At 46.0% G+C, this 19,553-nt stretch overlaps 1 protein-coding gene across 1 annotated transcript in view; it reads right to left on the bottom strand.

Annotated features, from left to right (window-relative positions):
* The window catches only part of RPP30 (ribonuclease P/MRP subunit p30), a 74,011-nt gene extending 62,951 nt beyond the window's left edge, over window positions 1–11,060 (bottom strand). The window contains exons 1-2 of the mRNA XM_082269312.1: window positions 10,921–11,060; window positions 4,420–4,502 (exon numbers count right to left, since the gene is read on the bottom strand). Of these exons, the coding sequence (XP_082125438.1) occupies window positions 4,420–4,501 (82 nt within the window). The 5' untranslated portion in view covers window position 4,502; window positions 10,921–11,060. The remainder of the gene's footprint in view (window positions 1–4,419; window positions 4,503–10,920) is intronic.
* Between the last annotated feature and the right edge of the window lie 8,493 nt (window positions 11,061–19,553).

Genomic DNA, 19,553 nt, shown 5'->3' with positions numbered 1-19,553 from the left:
CTTCTGCAAACCGACGCAGTTAGTGAAGGAAACAGAAAGATCAGGTGGTTATTCCCTTCACCCACAGAAAAAATTCAAGCTCATCTCACTCCAATGAACCTCAATGAACACATAAAAAATAACAGATCTAAGTGCTCTCTGTTACTTAAAATCATGCACATTTAATAAGGTGTAAACACACAAAAGGATCTTCCTGAATGTCAGCATATATCCAAGAAACAGGACGCCAATCTCGTGTCGGCAGGACGGGACAGCAGTGGGTGAGGCCATCAAATGTGTCTCCTCCTCCCGTACGCGTTACGTCCTACAGAACTTCTTCAGTGGGGTTGAGCAGTCACCCTCTCCCTGATATACAATGTGGGCTACCATGGAAACCATGGACCTTATAGCTAAAAGTGACCTCTAGTGGTAAAATAAAGGTATATACAAAAACACCCATGGCCACTACGCCCTCTAATGGCAGTTTCAGGGTATATATATTATTATAATAATATATAGTAGTAGTAACTTACACAAGTAAAAAGCTTTGCAGCATCTCACACAGATCCAAAACGATCACAATGTATCCATGAATATTGTTTCAACCCGACAAGATGGCCGCCACGTCCCCGTCTGCATGTGCCCCACGCGCCATTGGCACCTCCCTATGCGTTTTGTCACAATATATGACGTTGTCAGGGGTCTCTATTTAGTATATTGCGCTGCACTGTTTGTTTATGTTTGAAGACTGGGTTAAGTGATGTACCTTTTTGTCTTCAGGTTGCAATTTGATTGTATTAGTGATTGTTTGCGCTGATTATATCTTTGTATCTGTTTTTAGCGCTTGCATTGGCTGGGTCCCAGAGTGAGGGCAGGCAGTGAGAGATGATGTAATCTCTCTGCTGCCCATGACTGCACAGTGAGGGCAGAGCTGTGGGGATGCAGGGTGGGCGGTGAGAGATGATATCCCTCTGTTCTCTCGTCAGGACAGTATACTACGAAGGAAACTCTGAAGACGTCACCGGAAGTGACGAAACACGTCAGTTTGGACCGCATTACGTCATCACGCTCACCTAGCTGGAACGCAAGCCGGAAGCTAGCCGCGAATCCGTGAGAAGGACGTGCAGCCCGCACCGCTGACCACCAGGGATAGCGTGTATGTGTATTTTAAATTGGAATTGAACCCGATGGATGGGAAATAAATAATTTTAAAACGTTATTACGCTATTTGGAGCATTTCTTCTCTCCTGTCTACTATACCTGAATATCTTATCCCGGAGTCCAGAGGAGCCATTACCAGCCCAGAGGACTATTTACAAGGGAAAAGCCACTTGGCCCAGGGGGCCATTAAAGCCTGAAAGGTCTTAGTGTCATATGACACACAAGACCCACGCCCTCTGGTAAGTGACCCACCCTATTCAATTTTGGAACAAGCACTTTTTGAACGATCAAGCCAGAGCACTTGCACTTTTTATGGATAAATATTCACTGAGGACACTAACCATTTGAGCACCAGTCACGATTATTGGACTTTTTTTTTTTATATATCTCTTATCATATTTTTTATATATATCTCTTATCGTTGATCATATATTTATTTAATTCAGTCACAGTTATCTAATTTTATTGGAATATTAATCATTGTCACTTTAATGTTTTATATTATTTATCACATTCAATTTCACGCTTTTCAATATGGTTTTATCGCTTAAGTGGTAGTTATGGAGGCATAATAAGCACTTTATAAACATCAGCTATTTTATTGGTAAATCTTAGGACTATAGTCAGTAGTGAGATAGCAAGCGCTGTAATTGGCCTTTCTTAAAAAGACCATTCCCTGGCAGTATACTACGAAGGCCTTTAAACAAACCCCTGAAGAATGGAGACACAGAGTACTCAATCTTCTTCTCCCCAACACTCAAGAACAATGAACACAGAAATGCTCAGTACTGAGCTCTTGTTCATTCACAAACAGAAGAACAGTAAACATTAGAGCATTTTTTAAACTCCCCATTCTGAAGAGAAAAGCTAGTGATGAGAAACTAGGGGGCTGGAGGCAGAGCACGTAGTTCAAGGAGGGCAAAAAAATTAATCAGATGACAGGGAGAAATAGCTGAGACAGCAGGCAGTGGAGAGCACATACTAAGTAGTAAATTAGTGAGCAGTGGAAAGTACACTGTATTAACAAGATGTGAAGATGTGAAAAGTTTAAAAGAAATGAAAGAAAAAGGTCGAAACAGAAAATGACTTAATTTGACTGGAAATTTTAGAGCAGATAATGTATTTTAACATTCACCAATCCATTACTTTATGCATGGCTTTTTCACAGTGCAATCAAACCTGCCATTTTATGTAAAATTATTCCATCGTTTTGTTTTTACTATCTCTAAGCCCTGTTCTCATTTTAGAGATCAATGCAGATCTAAAATATAAAAGTGGAGCCATAAAAAAGCAATCACTGGAGACTGCACATATTTCCAGAAGGGTCTGTACAGTTGCACAGCAAAACATACAACAATAAGAAAACACCAAGGAAAGTTTAGTCTGAAGCTTACCATACAGGTTAATAATTTAAAATAAGTGCTGCGATACCACCTAAAAATACCATAAATCATATAAACATCACTCACATGAAACAACCATATAAAACAGGGTATACAATCCTGTGCTATATATTGTGCTGATATTCCAAATGTGTTGCTATGCAGAAGAAATGGATAACAAATAAATGGAATAAAAATAAAAGATTGTGTGTAAAGCGACAGTTCTTAGAACAGTGTGACATCCATGTTAGAAAATAAAGTGCGCCCAGTGCTTTCGTGACCACTTCCCGTCACCACTGTGCTCCCACTTTATTGGTAGGTTACAACGCATGTGTGATCATATCCAGCGTGTAATCTCCTAATGGTATCCAGTGCTTCCCCTGATGAAGTCACGTGGTGCCTGAGGTAACTTGTAGGGCGGAGGAGGGATCACGGACCAGAAATTATGTCATACCAAGTAAAGTAATAGTTTTAATGAATGCCGGTGAATTTTTACTTTATTGTGATCATATTTTTATATCAATACATTGGTTATTGATGATTTTACACTATTGGGAGTGTCCTCTTCATTTTCACACGGTACAGGAATAATTGTTACCGAGGGTACAGCACTCTTGAAAAGGGACCAACACACTTGTCCTCCAGGAAGCGCATCAGCACCCTGGTGAGAAGGAGGCCATACTGCAGGACGCTCAGCACTGGATACCATCAGGGGATTACAGGCTGGATATGATCACACATACGTTGTAACATATCATGAGAGCACTGGGAGCACAGTGGCGACGGGAAGTGGTCACAAAAGCACTGGACGCACTTTATTTTAGAATATGGATTTCACACTATCCTAAGAAGAACTGACACTTTACACAAAAACTTTTATCTTTATTTTATTTATAGATTATCCATTTCTTCTGCATAATATATTGGCATATTTGGAATATCGGCATGATATATAGTCATACAAAACATGATTGTATACACTTGTTATTTCATATGGTTGTTTCAAATGAGTGATGTTTATATGGTTTATATGTTAAATGGTATTTTTCGGTGGCAGTGCAGCACTTATTTTGATTTATTATTTAGACGCATTGTAGGAATACAATTGTGTGCATGCAGCAAGCTTAATTATTATATACGTTATAAGTTTTCTCGTTCACACTTACATATGTATAGAATTTTTAAACAATCATACACATTTTTGGAGTTTCACCCCATTTTGTAGTGTTCAATAACAGATGTGATCAGGTAGCGCAGGGGTTAATTTATCACATTGTTATACGTTATTTGATTCTAAAAATCACTTTAGATTTACCAAAAACTACAAAACTTGAAGGCCTACCTAAGTGATCTATTCGATATGTATTCAATCAGCCAGGTCTTTGCACTACATAGCTGTCTGCAGATCTAAAGCCCATTGTACCGTGTATAGCCATCTTTCAAAGATTGTAACGTATGTCCAAATTAAAGTAGCAGTAAAGGATCAACATTTTTTAGCTTCATGCATTCTATGCATGAAGGTTAATAACCTCCTGTGTGCAGCAGCCCCACCTAATACTTACCTGAGCCCCCTCTTGATCCAGCGGTGTGCACAAGAGCAGTGGCACTCTTCGTCCTCATTGGCTAAGGCAGCAGCAGGAGCCAATGAGGAGAGAGCAGGGGCGGGGTGGGCTATGCTCCGTGTGTGAATGGACACAGAGCAGTGGCTAAGGAGCAAGCCTGTTCGGGTTCCCCCCATAGCAAACTGCAGGAGCGCCGGCGGGGGACCCAAGAAAAGGAGGACCGGGACTGCTCTGTGCATAAACACTGCACAGAGCAGGCAAGTATAACACATTTGTTATTTATTTTTTAATCTGCTTTTAATATCACTTTAAACACATGTAACTGCAATACTTACGATGTGCTGCCATCTCAATAATACTTTGTAGCTTTTTTACATCTGTGCAGTTCATAATATTGAGATCCATAAAGGTGGCCATTCTGAAATTAGAAATATATATGCAAAACAAATATTTCTACATTGAACAGGTTTTTTTTAAATTACAAACTGATTTTCTACACAGCATCAACAGTATCAGAGCCTAATGTATACCTAAAACAGAACGGTTTATATAGTAATACCATCAAGACAAGCGTTAAATTGATTACATTGAACTAAGAATTGTTCCGTTGTCCCTAGTATGAAGGAAATCATGCTTTGATTGTACACACGTTAAAGTTGTTTTAAACCTCAGATATAAAATATGAACAAAGTATATCCCTTTATCATGTACTTGTCTATATCCAGAGCACTAAGGCTCCATTCACACCTGGGCATTCCGGAAACCCAGGTGATTCTGTTTGCAATTCCAGAATTATGGCAAAACGCTTGACTTCTAATGGCACCCCAATTGCTGTGCGATTTTGCCGCAATAAATCACAACACGCAACAATGTCATCCAATAGAAGCTCCTGCTCCTTTTTTGGCACGATTGCAGCACAAATAATCTCGTGGCAAAATCGCACCAGGATTGCGGTGTTATTAGAAGTAATGGCATTGCAAAAGCATTGCATGTTTTGCCGCGATTCTGGAATCGCTGACAGAATTGCACGCAATTCCGGAACGCCCACGTGTGAATGGAGCCTAAGTGCGATTCTGCCTGCTGCTTTATTCCTCTGCTCTCAGCATGAATCACTAGTGACAAGTTTTCCTGACACCAGGGGAAAAAAAGGTGACGAGAGAGATCTCCAGCTTATTGACAGCCTCAGTACTGTTCTTGTGTGAAGGGGGTGTGTCATATTCCTCCAATCAGCTGTCAGATCTCTCCTTGCTGAGCTGTGCAGAGTGTAACTTTTATGTCCACCACCTTTTTTCTGACAGCTCAGACAAGCTTGATTAATTCTGGACTTTGAACAGATGTAGAAAAGACTGCAGATAAACAGGTACAACATATGTAGGAGGATTTGTTTAATCTCTGTGTATCATCCGATGCCAGTCACTTCACTGGGTATATATAAGGGTTTACAACCACTTTAAATAAAATGTCAAGGGTTGGAAGATAAAGTGCCAGTTGGGGAAGCCATATACACATGTACAGTCACCACAGATGTGCCATTATCTAGCTCTGGTTTATCACAAAAAATAGTAGCACATAGGACACAATCAGAAAATGCATCAAGGAATGACTGTTACAAGTAACTTGTCCAGCTATCCTAAAGCAGCCATGCTTTGCTTCAAGCATGACATACTAAAGAGATTACGTAATGTCCTTTAAAACCTAAGAAAACCATGCAAGGCTATCTACAAACAAGCATCTAGAAGATCCTGAACCCTTCTAGCTCAGCTCAAATGGGAGGCTTTGCTTTAGCCCTGCAGAAACATACCAGTGTCATTCACAAGTGGACTCAATACACCAATAAAGCCCATTTCCATGTGTAAAGCTTTCCAAGTTCCATGCCAGCAATATTCAAAATCTTTTCTTCTTTCTTGCACCTTGATACCTGTGTGATATGCCATGTTTTTCAAGAACCTCCCATCACTACAGGGATTAACAAAGGTTCACCAACGATCGCTTTTATACGTCCTTGGAAACAGCCGCCCCTCCCACCATACTTCCTGGGCTCTGCGTGCCCTAACTTGCATGGTGGGTGCCACCGGGTTGAAGGGAGACAGCCAGCATCCGTTCTCTGGGCTGTCCTTTCTCTTATGGACTCAGAAGGGAAGTGTAAAATGTCACTTCTGGGTGTCTATACAAGCTGGGGAAGCACCCAATGCAGTGCAATCCGCAATAGATTCATCAGGTTTAGACCCCTGGTATTTCATGAAAAAGAAGCTGGCACCAAAAAACCATCACATGAGACTTTTTGTCCTTTTTATATGTGATGAAAAAAAGTTTAGTAAAAGTAAAATTTAAAAAAGCAATTAATACCCCCCCCCCCCAAAAAAAAAAAAAAAAAATTGCCTCCCAACCCCACATACAAACGTAAATGCACAAAGCACTAACTGCGCTATGCGTGTTACATATATCCGTGCATGCCACACTTATATACATGCCAAAGCAATAATTATAGGCCATTATTCATTGTAATACTAAGCCGATGACCTCTAGGGGCTTTGAAAGTGATATTAAAGATAGAAATTAGGAGAAAGCAGCAAAAACAATTGGCTCTCACTGCTTTCAATCACACTCAGTGAAGAGGGAGGGAGGGGGAAGGGGCAGCCCCCCTCTGTGTGTCTTATTAAGGTACACAGCGAGACTTGGTAGCAAGCATGCACGAGTACCCCTATAGCAAGCAGCTTGCTATGGGGGCGCTCAGCAGATGGGAGGAGCCAAAAGTGCTGACAGGGAACTTGAGAAGAGGAAGATCAGGGCTGCTCTGTGCAAAACCATTATAGAGCAGATAACATGTTTCTTGCCATCCATTGCGTACAATTGTGTTGCTAGCTGTGATTGGTCAATGTGATCACATGGTACAGACAAAGCCAATCACAACCCATCTGTACCATGTGATTAGCTCTGGCCAATCACAGCTACTAACAAAAACTGAATAATTCAGTTTCATTCAGTAAAATGCTTGCTTATAGCATTGTAATGCACTGCTTTAAGCAATATTGTGTCAAAAATAAATAAAAAATCTTAATCACTTTTCCAGAGTAGTACAATGGTAACAATATATTGCTCTGGTCACAGCGTGTTTAACCACTTGCCGACCGCCGCACGACTATCTACGTGGGCGGTCAGCCCCTCACAGGCAAAGTGACGTAGGTCTACGTCGCTCGCCTGTGAGGGTTTAGGGAGCGCGCGCGCGCCGCCGGAGGCGCGCTCCCGCTCCCGCGTGGTCACGGACCCCCCCGCGCGCGTGACCGGCGGACCCGATCGCCGCCGGCCACTCTGCGATCGGCGGGGGAGAGGGAGATAGTCAGGCAGCTTGTGTAAACAAGCTGCCTGTCATTCTCCTCTCTGTATGAGAGCTGATCACATGGATCTACTATGTAGATCCATTGATCACTCTGCATACAGTTGAAGCCACAGCCAATCACAGTTAGAATCACGCCCCTAGGGACACACACAGCCCCTCCCTCTCAAATAAAGTTAACCCCTTCACTACCAGTGCATTTTTACAGTAACAGTGCATATGTATAGCACTGATTACTGTAGAAATGTCACTGGTAACCCCAAAAGTGTCAAAAATGTCAGTCAAGGGTCCGATCTGTCCGCCGCAATGTCGCAGTACCGCAAAAAAAATCGCAGATCGCCGCCATTACGCGTTAAAAAAAAAAAACAACAAAAATGACAAAAATCTTTCCCTTTGTTAGTAAATGCAATAACTTTTGCGCAAACCAATCAAAATACGCTTTTTGCGATTTTTTTTACCAAACATAGGTAGCATAAAACAAATTGGCCGAAAATATTAAAAAATTTTGATTTTTACATTTTTTTTTGGGGGAATTTCATATAAAAAAAAGGGAAAAATATTGCTATTTTTGCAAAATTTACGCTCTTTTTTTGTTTATAGCGCGTGATCAAAAAATCGCACAGGTGATCAAATACCACCAAAAGAAAGCTCTGTTTGTGGGAAAAAAAGGACGCCAAATTCGTTTCGGTACAGCGTCGCACGACCGCGCAATTGTCCGTTAAAGTCACGCAGTGCCGAATCGCAAAATGCCCTCTGGTCGTTTAGCAGCCAAATCCTCCGGGGCTTAAGTGGTTAAAAAACAAAATTGTAAATGAAAAAAAAAATATATATATATATATATATATATATATATATATATATATATATATATATATATATATATATATATATATATATATATATATATATATATATATATATATATATAGTTAAATTACTACATTTTTTGTACTGTCACCAGTCAGTGTCCCTAAAAACAGCCACACCGGTTCTACAATAACGCTGTACTCCACTGGTGACAGTATTAGATCATTTAAAAAAAAATTATATAAAAGTTTTTCTTAATATCTTCATTTTCCCCAAAAACTATGACAAAAAAAATTACAGCTTCAAAAAACTTGCCATGCCTCTTGCTAAATACCTTGGACCGTCTACTTTCCAAAAGGGTAATTTGGGGGATATTTATACTGTTCTGACATTTTTGGGACTCAAAAAATTAGATAGTCTGGCAGTACATCAGAACTGATCAATTTTCAGATATATACCACAGTTTGTGGACTCTAAAATTTTGCAAGAGGCTAAATAATATACACTTTTTGGGGTTATGCTCACAAAAGAATCTCGGACCTGCCTGGTGTGTTCCTTGTTCTTCATGATGCTCTCTGCGCTTTAAACGGACCTCTGAGACTATCACAGTGCAGGTGCATTTATACGGAGACTTGATTACACACAGGTGGATTCTATTTATCATCATTAGTCATTTAGGTCAACCTTGGATCATTCAGAGATCCTCACTGAACTTCTGGAGAGAGTTTGCTGCACTGAAAGTAAAGGGGCTGAATAATTTTGCACGCCCAATTTTTCAGTTTTTATTTGTTAAAAAAGTTTGAAACATCCAAAAAATTTTGTTCCACTTCATGATTGTGTCCCACTTGTTGATTCTTCACAAAAAATTAGTTTTATATCTTTTAGGTTTGAAGCCTGAAATGTGGCAAAAGGTTGAAAAGTTCAAGGGGGCCGAATACTTTCGCAAGGCACTGCATGTGTGCTAACTAAACCTGTTTTTAATGTATACTGTTAGACAGGTTAATTCAGTTGGTAAGCAGGCTGGTTGGTGAGTTGAGCTGGGATTTTTTCTGGTTTTTCCTGCTGACTTGTTGCCCTGGTTCTCACCGGTGCTAGAAACACAAGATTTGCTGTGTTTTCCTGCATTGCACTGCTTAGCAATTACACGGCGTCCATGCAATCTGCTGCAGGTGTCAATATTAGATTGACACCCCGAAACAGATTGCAAAATGCATTGCAATTGCCAGAATCGCACCGCATGGGTGTGCACACCTATGTGATACGATTCAGGTGCAGAAAAAAAAAAAAAGGATGTGATGCAATTTGAGTCATACAAAATGTATGATTTAAAATCATACCGCACAGACATTGCATGTAATTTGCACAAAATTGCAGTTCAGTTCTTGTGAATCACATGTGGTGCCCACACCGCAAACATTGCGGGTGCGGGCGGGAGTGGAACACAAACATTGCGTGTGCAGGCGGGAGTGGAAAACATACATTGCGGATGCGGGCGGGAGTGGAAAACATACATGGTGGGTGGTCCTGGTCATACATTCAGCAGGTGCGGGTCTAAAAAAAAACAGCTCTAGCCAGGACCATGCTTCTTGGTTTAATACACTGCCCCTTTCCCACCAGGGTTCTGCTTCCTATTTATATAGGAATGCTGTCTGCTCATGCCCACTGGCCTCTATAATGCCACATTTACATGCATGTAGTGTATAGTTTTGTACTCATCTAAACACAGCAATATAGGAATCAATAGGGCCAAACACACAGCCACGTCTACAGATGGAAATGTACGTTTAGGGCACACAAGAAAATAAACCAAGGCCCCTTTCACACTTGTGGACCGTTCATCCGCCTGTCAGTTTTTCAGGCGGATCTGAACGGATGCCCCATGCATTTCTCTGGGGCATCGGATGTAAGCGGAGACATGTCTGCTGACATCCGATCCTGTCCGTCAAATGGAAATCCTATGTTTCCATCCATCTGGCGGATCGGATGAGAACGGCCAGACGGTCCGTTCCCATTCGATTTCCCCATAGAGGACAGCTGGGATCTGACAGCTCTGTCTCTGCACACAGAGTGGAGACGGAGCTGCCATCCGCCTGCTTAGGGGGGAAATCAGCTGATCGATCCCCTACTGAGAAAAACTGAGTCCACCAACAGAGCGAAAGGGGCCTTAGACACGTGTGTGTCCCTGGTCATACAGATGTACATGTGCAAAGCCATTAGAAGAACTATATGCCAAAGCACATGTAACTAGCAGTCCTCTGGGCGCACTGTGCCTGTAATGACCTGAAAACCCATATATGGGGGTGTGAATGGCCCCCTTGTCACACCTCTACACTCAGTTTACAGCCAACCACGTGCAGTCTTTCAGCCAATGAGAGCACACTCTTCCTACAGTATAAACCCCACCTACAGGTTCAAACTAGGGTTGCCACCTCGTCCCTTTAAACCAGGACACACATTAAGGTAAACAGGTTCTGTGGATGATTAAGGTGGTAATTGAACTCACTTGGTGCCTTGTGGGCATTATATTATCCTCAGAACCTGTGTAATTAATAGGGGTCCTGGAAAAAAGGGATGAGGTGATAACCCTAATTCAAACACTTCCTTCTCCCTACACTCCCCCCAAGCTCCCTCTCCGCCAATCCTCGTCACTAGCAGCCCCTCAATATCTCCTGTGTGCCCCCACACAAATCTGTACCTGGTGCACACTGACTCCCATGTGTTTGTAGCCGAGTCCCAATCTGTCCCGCCTCCTTCCACAATCTGACCAATCACCACACAGAGCGCGACTTCCGGGCTACATCGGGCCTCATGGCTTTCCCTGGGCTAGAGAGAGGAAGCGCGCTGTTACGCTAACTAAGGGCAAAGTGCTTTTGGCCCGGACGTAGGGGGCGGTGCTGTAGTGTGCCGCAGGAGGAACACGTGGCTGATCAGCTGTCGGATTGCTGTGTGGATGACAGTCCGTGTTCCCTGGGTTCTGATTGCTGACATGGAAATGAATAGAAATGATTGGGCTGCTGTTTGCATTCACCTGTATGTGCAGATTTAGGATCCGTTTGATGGGAGTACTCATGAACATGCATGTCCCGTGTGTTAGAAGCTGTACAATTATGTGCACCCTCACACTGTACATTACCATACGTGCAGCGATCCAGGTTTTAAAGCAGTATTATTATTACCTTTTCACTTCAATACTGCTCACTTTCACCCCTTCCCTCCCCAGTCCAATTTTCAGCGCTCTCACATTGGAATGACAATTGCGCTTTCTTCTGATGGTATTTAATTAGCACTGGGTTTTTATTCTTTGCTAAAAAAAGACAACATTTTGAAAAAAGAAAAACATGTTTTATAGTTTGTTATAAATTATACAGGTAATTTTTCTCCTTCACTGATGTGCGCTGATGAGGCTGCACTGGTGGGCACTGATAGGCAGGACTGATGGATACTGATAGGCAGGACTGGTGGGCACTGATAGGTGGCACAAGGGGTGGGCAGAAGGAACGACTGCCCTGGGCACTGTGGTATCATGTGAGGTGGGGGCAGGGCCAGATTAAAATAGGGGCTATTGGAGCTGCAGCTCCAGGCCCCTACCTTAATATAGGCCCCGGGTTGGCCATATTCACTGTTACCGCTCTTCTGTCACTTGTAAACACAGAAGTCTGGCTTCTATGCTCGCTTCCCCAGGCAGCTCCCTCAGAACCTCCCCACACAGCACGAAGGCCGGACAAGGAGGGACAGTTGGCGATGCATGGATGTGTTTATGGGCTTCAGAGACAGCATCCCATGTTGAATTAGGCATGCATGGCTGCACCCTTCCTCCTCTGGGTGCATGCCAAGGCACGGCCCTTAAGGCCCTTCAAAATCCTCAGCACCAAGCCCATGATGCTCTTAATCCGGCCCTGGGTGGGGGCACCACAAGGGGATGGGGGGAGGAGATTAGTGTTGGAAGGGGGGTTTTAGGGGATTCGGGGGGTTATAAACAAGCAAAAAATTGGGGGAGCAAACCCTGAACATGTATATCTAAAGCCGGTGCAGCTATGGACCAAGCAACATGTATATTAAAAGAGAATAGCGCACACATGCAAAAGAAATGACTCTCAAATATGGAGACAATCCATAAATAAAAATGGGGATTTAGTCCCACCATATGGCCATATCGTGCTCAAGCCCACCACTGCATCAAAGTACCCCATTATCAGTGGGTCCTACACTATCCATAAAAAAGGGGTGAATCCAGCCTCTCTTACCCTTGGAGACAACACTCCTTGCTGGGATAGATGTGCTAATGCACTGCAAGAGACTCCTCCTATATCTACTTGATAGTGGACACTGATAGAGTACAGGTGTGTGTGGGGGGTGGGGTGCTCAACCCCAGAAGTCTGGTCAGACCGAATACATAATAAACATGCAAAAAATTGGGGGAGCAAGCCCTGAACATGTATATCTAAAGCCAGTGCAGCTATGGACCAAGCAACATGTATATTAAAAAAGAATAGCGCACACATGCAAAAGAAATGACTCTCAAATATGGAGACATTTTCGGGGGGTTAGCATTGTTCTAGAAGGGGAAATTGGGGAGGGGTGCTAAGAGTAGTGATTTAGGGAGATTTATGTTGGGAGGGGGAAGAAGATTTGTGCTAGGTGGGGGTTTTGGGGGGAATATGTGCTGTTAGGGTGGATTTGAAGTAGGGGGGAGAAGATGTGTACTAATAGGGGAAATTTGAACAGTAGAAGATTTGTGCTATCAGGGGTGAATTTTTTGGGGGATGGGGGCAAAAATTTGTTCCGGGAGGGGGGGATTTCAGCAGGGGGGCAGATTTGTACTGGGAAGAGGGGGCATTTATGCCTAGGGGGTAAGCATGCGGATTAGTTCTCAGTGTTCTTTGTGGGGAGATTTTTGCTGTCAACTGATAATTCTCTTACATCTTGGGGGGGGGGGGGGGCGCAGTTTGGCATGTTCACCTGTAGCTCTAGATGATCTTGTCCTGGCACTGGGTGGTACTGATAGGCAGGACTGATGGGTACTGATAGGCAGGACTGATGGGCACTGATTATCAGTGTAGATGTCCCTTTTACACAAGCCGGTTATCAGCTTTCCTCTCATGCTGTCAGCATGAGGAAAGGAATGCTGATAACTAGCTTGTGTTTAAATAGTGATCAGCTGTCATTGGACACGTGTCGAAGTGCTGCTGTGATTGGCCCTTTGCCCCGATCTGTGATCAGCTGTGTCTGAAGGACACAGCAATTACAAAGCACACCGCAGTGGGCGCAATAACAGGAGGAAGTCATATGACACTCTCCCAGAACTGCCCTGTAGTCATCGTTCGGCTATAGTGCAGTCAGGAAGTGGTTAAACTACATGAGCCCCTCGGCCAGGGGTGTCAAACTCCATTTCATTGCGGGCTGCATCAGCATTATGGTTGCCCTCGAAGGGCCAGTTATATCTGTAGGATTAGATGTCCAGAGCACCCCACGCCCCCTTACACCCTTACATGAGATGTCAAGAGCCCCCCCACCATCAGAAGTCAAGTCACCCACCCTTCCGTACATTACAATGCACCCCCTTACCTTGTGCTTCTTCCCGGAAGAAGATATGGGTGGATTTGGAAAGAAGTGCAGGTTCTGGAGAGAACCAGAGGAGGACTGGAGTCAGCTTCCAGAGTCTGCTGAATGACCAAGGGAGGCAAAGGCAAGGTGGTGTTGCGGCTGCACAGAGAGGTGCAGGATCTGTAGGAGGAGTTCTGCCCTCCTCTGCTGCAGACTGCTGAGAATGAGGGGGTAATCAAAGATGAGCCTTTCTACAGCTGCACAGAGGAGTGCATGATCTTGCAAAGGAGTTCTGTCCTCTCTGCTGCCAACTACAGAGACAAGGTGGGGGCAGAGACAAGGGAGGTGCCGCAGCTGCAGGAGAGGTGCGAGGGCCACGTGAAATGGCCTAGGGGGCCGCATTTGGCCCGCGGGCCTTGTGTTTGACACCTGTGCCCTAGGCGGATTATACCATAATTTACCACATATTAGTATATTATAAGAGACGTTCCTCTCACAAAGTGCCCTCCAGTGCTGAGCTGTCACCTATTCAGCCCCCAGCTCTTCCATCTTTACCTGGTCTGCTTATGTGTTCAAGCTGTTTGGCTACTTGAATAGTCATGCATGATGACGTCACATTACCACAGCATACAACAGATGCCGTAAAAGTACACTAAGCATACGAGGCTTGTTGTCCATGATTGCTGATAGACAAGAGGGAGGCATTTTTGACAAAAGAAACCCATAGTGTATTTTGCAGAACTTCCACATTTTCTGGCTGGGGGCTTTCTCCCCCTCCCCCCTGTGTGCGCTTAGATGTGCCGCAGGGTTCAGATCCCAAAATAGCATTTCAGCACATCTACACATGTGCCTGTTTCCTTGGCCATCTGCCCACATGCGGAGTTTCCCACGCACATGCAGAGTGCTACCAGGGAAGTCCCAACCTCCCCATCTTTGCGCATTCACTGAAAATCGCCTGCACAGGCACAGATGTACCAACAGGCTCGGAATCTGAAGGCTGGGCAGAGCCTGTGTGCACATCTACACATGCAACATATTTGTGGTGCCCAACAGTGGCGGCCGGTGCATAGGGGGCGCCAGGGCGCCGCCCCCCCTGAAAGAAGGAAGAAAAAAAAAAAGATAAAAAAAAAAAAAAAAAGATTGCAAAACGAGCAATAAAGTTTGAAAAAAAAAAAATTGCGTTCGCCGCCGCCGCCAGCCGATGTGGAGGGGGTGGGGGGGTGGGGTTACCACCCAGAAGAGGCGCCGATTGGCTGCCTTCTGGGGGGCGTGGGGGGCGTAACCTGGGCGCAAGGCAGATTCCTTGGAAACCCCCACTTCGTGGATTCCTGGCTGTGATTGGTCCAGCCTCCAGCCTGGACCAATCACAGCATCCAGGACATCCAACGCTGACCCCGCTGACGTCACTCGCAGCAGTGGACCGGACCGCGGGCGATGGAGTCGGGTGGACACCGGACGGGAGTGACGGCGGCACCGGAGAGGAGACCAGACCACCGGAGGTCATCTGCTGGAAGAAGACATCACCACCGGTGAGTCCTCGTGGTCCTCCTGTCAGTCCTCCATGACCATCCATCCAGCTTTTCCACCGCCATCCCCCTATGCTCTGCCTCATCCCATGAGCCATGGGATGAGGCAGAGCAGAGGGGGATGGCGGTGGAAAGGCTGGATGGATGGTCATCATGGGCCATGATGACCATCCATCCATCCATCCAGCCTTTCCACCGCCATCCCCCTCTGCTCTGCCTCATCCCATGACCATCCATCCATCCATCCAGCCTTTCCACCGCCGTCCCCCTCTGCTCTGCCTCATCCCATGACCATCCATCCATCCATCCAGCCTTTCCACCGCCATCCCCCTCTGCTCTGCCTCATCCCATGACCATCCATCCATCCATCCATCCAGCCTTTCCACCGCCATCCCCCTCTGCTCTGCCTCATCCCATGACCATCCATCCATCCATCCATCCATCCAGCCTTTCCACCGCCGTCCCCCTCTGCTCTGCCTCATCCCATGACCATCCATCCATCCAGCCTTTCCACCGCCATCCCCCTCTGCTCTGCCTCATCCCATGACCATCCATCCATCCATCCATCCAGCCTTTCCACCGCCATCCCCCTCTGCTCTGCCTCATCCCATGACCATCCATCCATCCATCCAGCCTTTCCACCGCCATCCCCCTCTGCTCTGCCTCATCCCATGACCATCCATCCATCCAGCCTTTCCACCGCCATCCCCCTCTGCTCTGCCTCATCCCATGACCATCCATCCATCCAGCCTTTCCACCGCCGTCCCCCTCTGCTCTGCCTCATCCCATGACCATCCATCCATCCAGCCTTTCCCACCGCCGCCCCCCTCTGCTCTGCCTCATCCCATGACCATCCATCCTTTCCACCACCATCCCCCTCTGCTCTGCCTCATCCCATGACCATCCATCCATCCAGCCTTTCCACCGCCATCCCCCTCTGCTCTGCCTCATCCCATGACCATCCATCCATCCAGCCTTTCCACCGCCATCCCCCTCTGCTCTGCCTCATCCCATGACCATCCATCCATCCAGCCTTTCCACCGCCATCCCCCTCTGCTCTGCCTCATCCCATGACCATCCATCCATCCAGCCTTTCCACCGCCGTCCCCCTCTGCTCTGCCTCATCCCATGACCATCCATCCATCCTTTCCACCACCATCCCCCTCTGCTCTGCCTCATCCCATGACCATCCATCCATCCAGCCTTTCCACCGCCATTCCCCTCTGCTCTGCCTCATCCCATGACCATCCATCCATCCAGCCTTTCCATCGCCATCCCCCTCTGCTCTGCCTCATCCCATGACCATCCATCCATCCAGCCTTTCCACCGCCATCCCCCTCTGCTCTGCCTCATCCCATGACCATCCATCCATCCAGCCTTTCCCACCGCCGTCCCCCTCTGCTCTGCCTCATCCCATGACCATCCATCCATCCTTTCCACCACCATCCCCCTCTGCTCTGCCTCATCCCATGGCCATCCATCCATCCAGCCTTTCCCACCGCCGTCCCCCTCTGCTCTGCCTCATCCCATGACCATCCATCCATCCAGCCTTTCCCACCGCCGTCCCCCTCTGCTCTGCCTCATCCCATGACCATCCATCCATCCTTTCCACCACCATCCCCCTCTGCTCTGCCTCATCCCATGGCCATCCATCCATCCAGCCTTTCCACCGCCATCCCCCTCTGCTCTGCCTCATCCCATGACCATCCATCCATCCAGCCTTTCCACCGCCATCCCCCTCTGCTCTGCCTCATCCCATGACCATCCATCCATCCATCCAGCCTTTCCCACCGCCATCCCCCTCTGCTCTGCCTCATCCCATGATCATCCAACCATCCAGCCTTTCCACCACCATCCCCCTCTGCTCTGCCTCATCCCATGACCATCCATCCATCCAGCCTTTCCACCGCCATCCCCCTCTGCTCTGCCTCATCCCATGACCATCCATCCATCCAGCCTTTCCACTGCCATCCCCCTCTGCTCTGCCTCATCCCATGACCATCCCTCCCACTGCCATCCCTCTCTGCCTCATGCCCTCATCCCTCCCACCACCATCCCTCTGCCTGATCCCATCTCTCTCACCTCCATCCCTCTGCCTGATCCCATCTCTCCCACCACCATCCCTCTGCCTGATCCCATCTCTCCCACTGCCATACCTCTGCAGGGGGCATGTATGCTGGTCACTGCATTGAAAGGGGGCCTGTATACTGGTCACTACATTGAAAGGGGGCCTGTATACTGGTCACTACATTGAAAGGGGGCATGTACGCTGGTCACTGCATTGAAAGGGGCATGTATGCTGGTCACTACATTGAAAGGGGGCCTGTATACTGGTCACTACATTGAAAGGGGGCCTGTATACTGGTCACTACATTGAAAGGGGGCATGTACGCTGGTCACTACATTGAAAGGGGCATGTACGCTGGTCACTGCATTGAAAGGGGGCATGTACGCTGGTCACTACATTGAAAGGGGGCATGTACGCTGGTCACTGCATTGAAAGGGGGCATGTACGCTGGTCACTACATTGAAAGGGGGCATGTACGCTGGTCACTACATTGAAAGGGGGCATGTACGCTGGTCACTACATTGAAAGGGGGCATGTATGCTGGTCACTACATTGAAAGGGGGCATGTACGCTGGTCACTACATTGAAAGGGGGCATGTACGCTGGTCACTACATTGAAAGGGGGCCTGTATACTGGTCACTACATTGAAAGGGGGCATGTACGCTGGTCACTACATTGAAAGGGGGCATGTACTGTGTGGTCTGTGCTAGGGGGTCTGTACTGTGGGGTTTGTACAAGGGGCCTGTACTGTGGGGTTTGTGCCACTCTGTCAGTGTATCCCATAATAGGGCCCCTGCTCCCTATTATGGGATATACTAGTACTGATGGAGCCCTTAATATGTGATATATTGGGAGAATTGGTTCACGCAAGCAAAATACAGGGGACAAAATGGGTGGGGTCTATAAGGGGTGTGGCTTCTGAGAAATGGGAGGGGTCAAAATAGAAGGGCGGGGTCTTGCGCCCCCCCATCTTAAAACTTCACCAGCCGCCACTGGTGCCCAAGGGGGGTGGAACCATCTGAGAGGTGGACTGAAGTTCTGCTTTAAATGTTTGTTTCAGTCTAGGGGACTGGAAAAAACAGTTTTAGGCCCCTTTCACACATACAGACCGTTCATTTCAGTCACGTTTTTTTCTGTCATCAGCTTTTTCAGTCAACATCAGTTGCACATCCAATTTTTATCTGTCGTCATACGTTATTCATCCGTTGTCATCCGGTTTTCATTCCTTTGTTAATCCATGGTCATCCGTTTTTCATCCGTTGTAATCTGTTTTTCATCCATTGTAATCTGTTTTTCATCCATTGTCATCCGTTTTTCATCCATTATCATCCGTTTTTCATCCGTTGTAATCTGTTTTTCATCCATTGTCATCCGTTTTTCATCCATTATCATCCGTTTTTTGTCCCATCTGTTTTTTTAATGGATGTCCGTTCAAAAAAACGGATGTTGACGGAAGCGGATGAAAATGGATGTACACGAATGATCATCCATTTACATCGGTTTTTTCATAGGAATGCATTGATGTCCGCTTCCATCCATCAACGGATGGATAAAAAAGGGACGATCTGTATGTGTGAAAGGGGCCTTACTAATCTAAGTGATTCTAAAGGCAGAAGGTTTTTGCCTTCATGCATAGCTCCCAAATGTCCCTAATTTTGAAGGGACTGGCCCTGATTTGGAACAAAATCCCTCTGTCCCTCTTTCCTCCTCATTTGTCCCTCATTTTCATCTGATCTGATATATACAGGTAGTTGTACATAAAATGCACTTTTTATCTTTCAAAAAGTGTTTCCCAGTGTTAAAACTTTTATCCAATTTCCAAGTTGTTGCATTTGTAAATTTTAAAAACCAGTACAAAGAAATAGTAGCGGTAAACAAAAAAGCACGTGTGGGTTTAAACTTTTTTTTTTTTTGCACAATTATCTTTTAAGGGGGCGTGGCAGGGGGGAGTCCTATGCCTACAAGCTTTTAGTAGGTGTCACTCGTTTCCATCTCAAAAAGTTCTAAAATATGCTTCATGCATTCAATGCATGAAGTTAAGAAACTTGGATGCAGACCCCCTCCCCCCCCCCCGATACTTACCGGATTCTGATCTGGATCCAGTGATGTTCACCAGAGTAGAGGCTCTCTCGGCTCTCTTCCTCCTCATTGGCTCATGCACAGCAGGGGAGACATTCTCAATCAAAGCC

This window comes from Pelophylax lessonae (assembly GCF_965119305.1).
Source record: "Pelophylax lessonae genome assembly, chromosome: 9".
NCBI classification, from domain to species: domain Eukaryota; kingdom Metazoa; phylum Chordata; class Amphibia; order Anura; family Ranidae; genus Pelophylax; species Pelophylax lessonae.
This window is presented reverse-complemented; position numbering and strand designations above follow the sequence as displayed.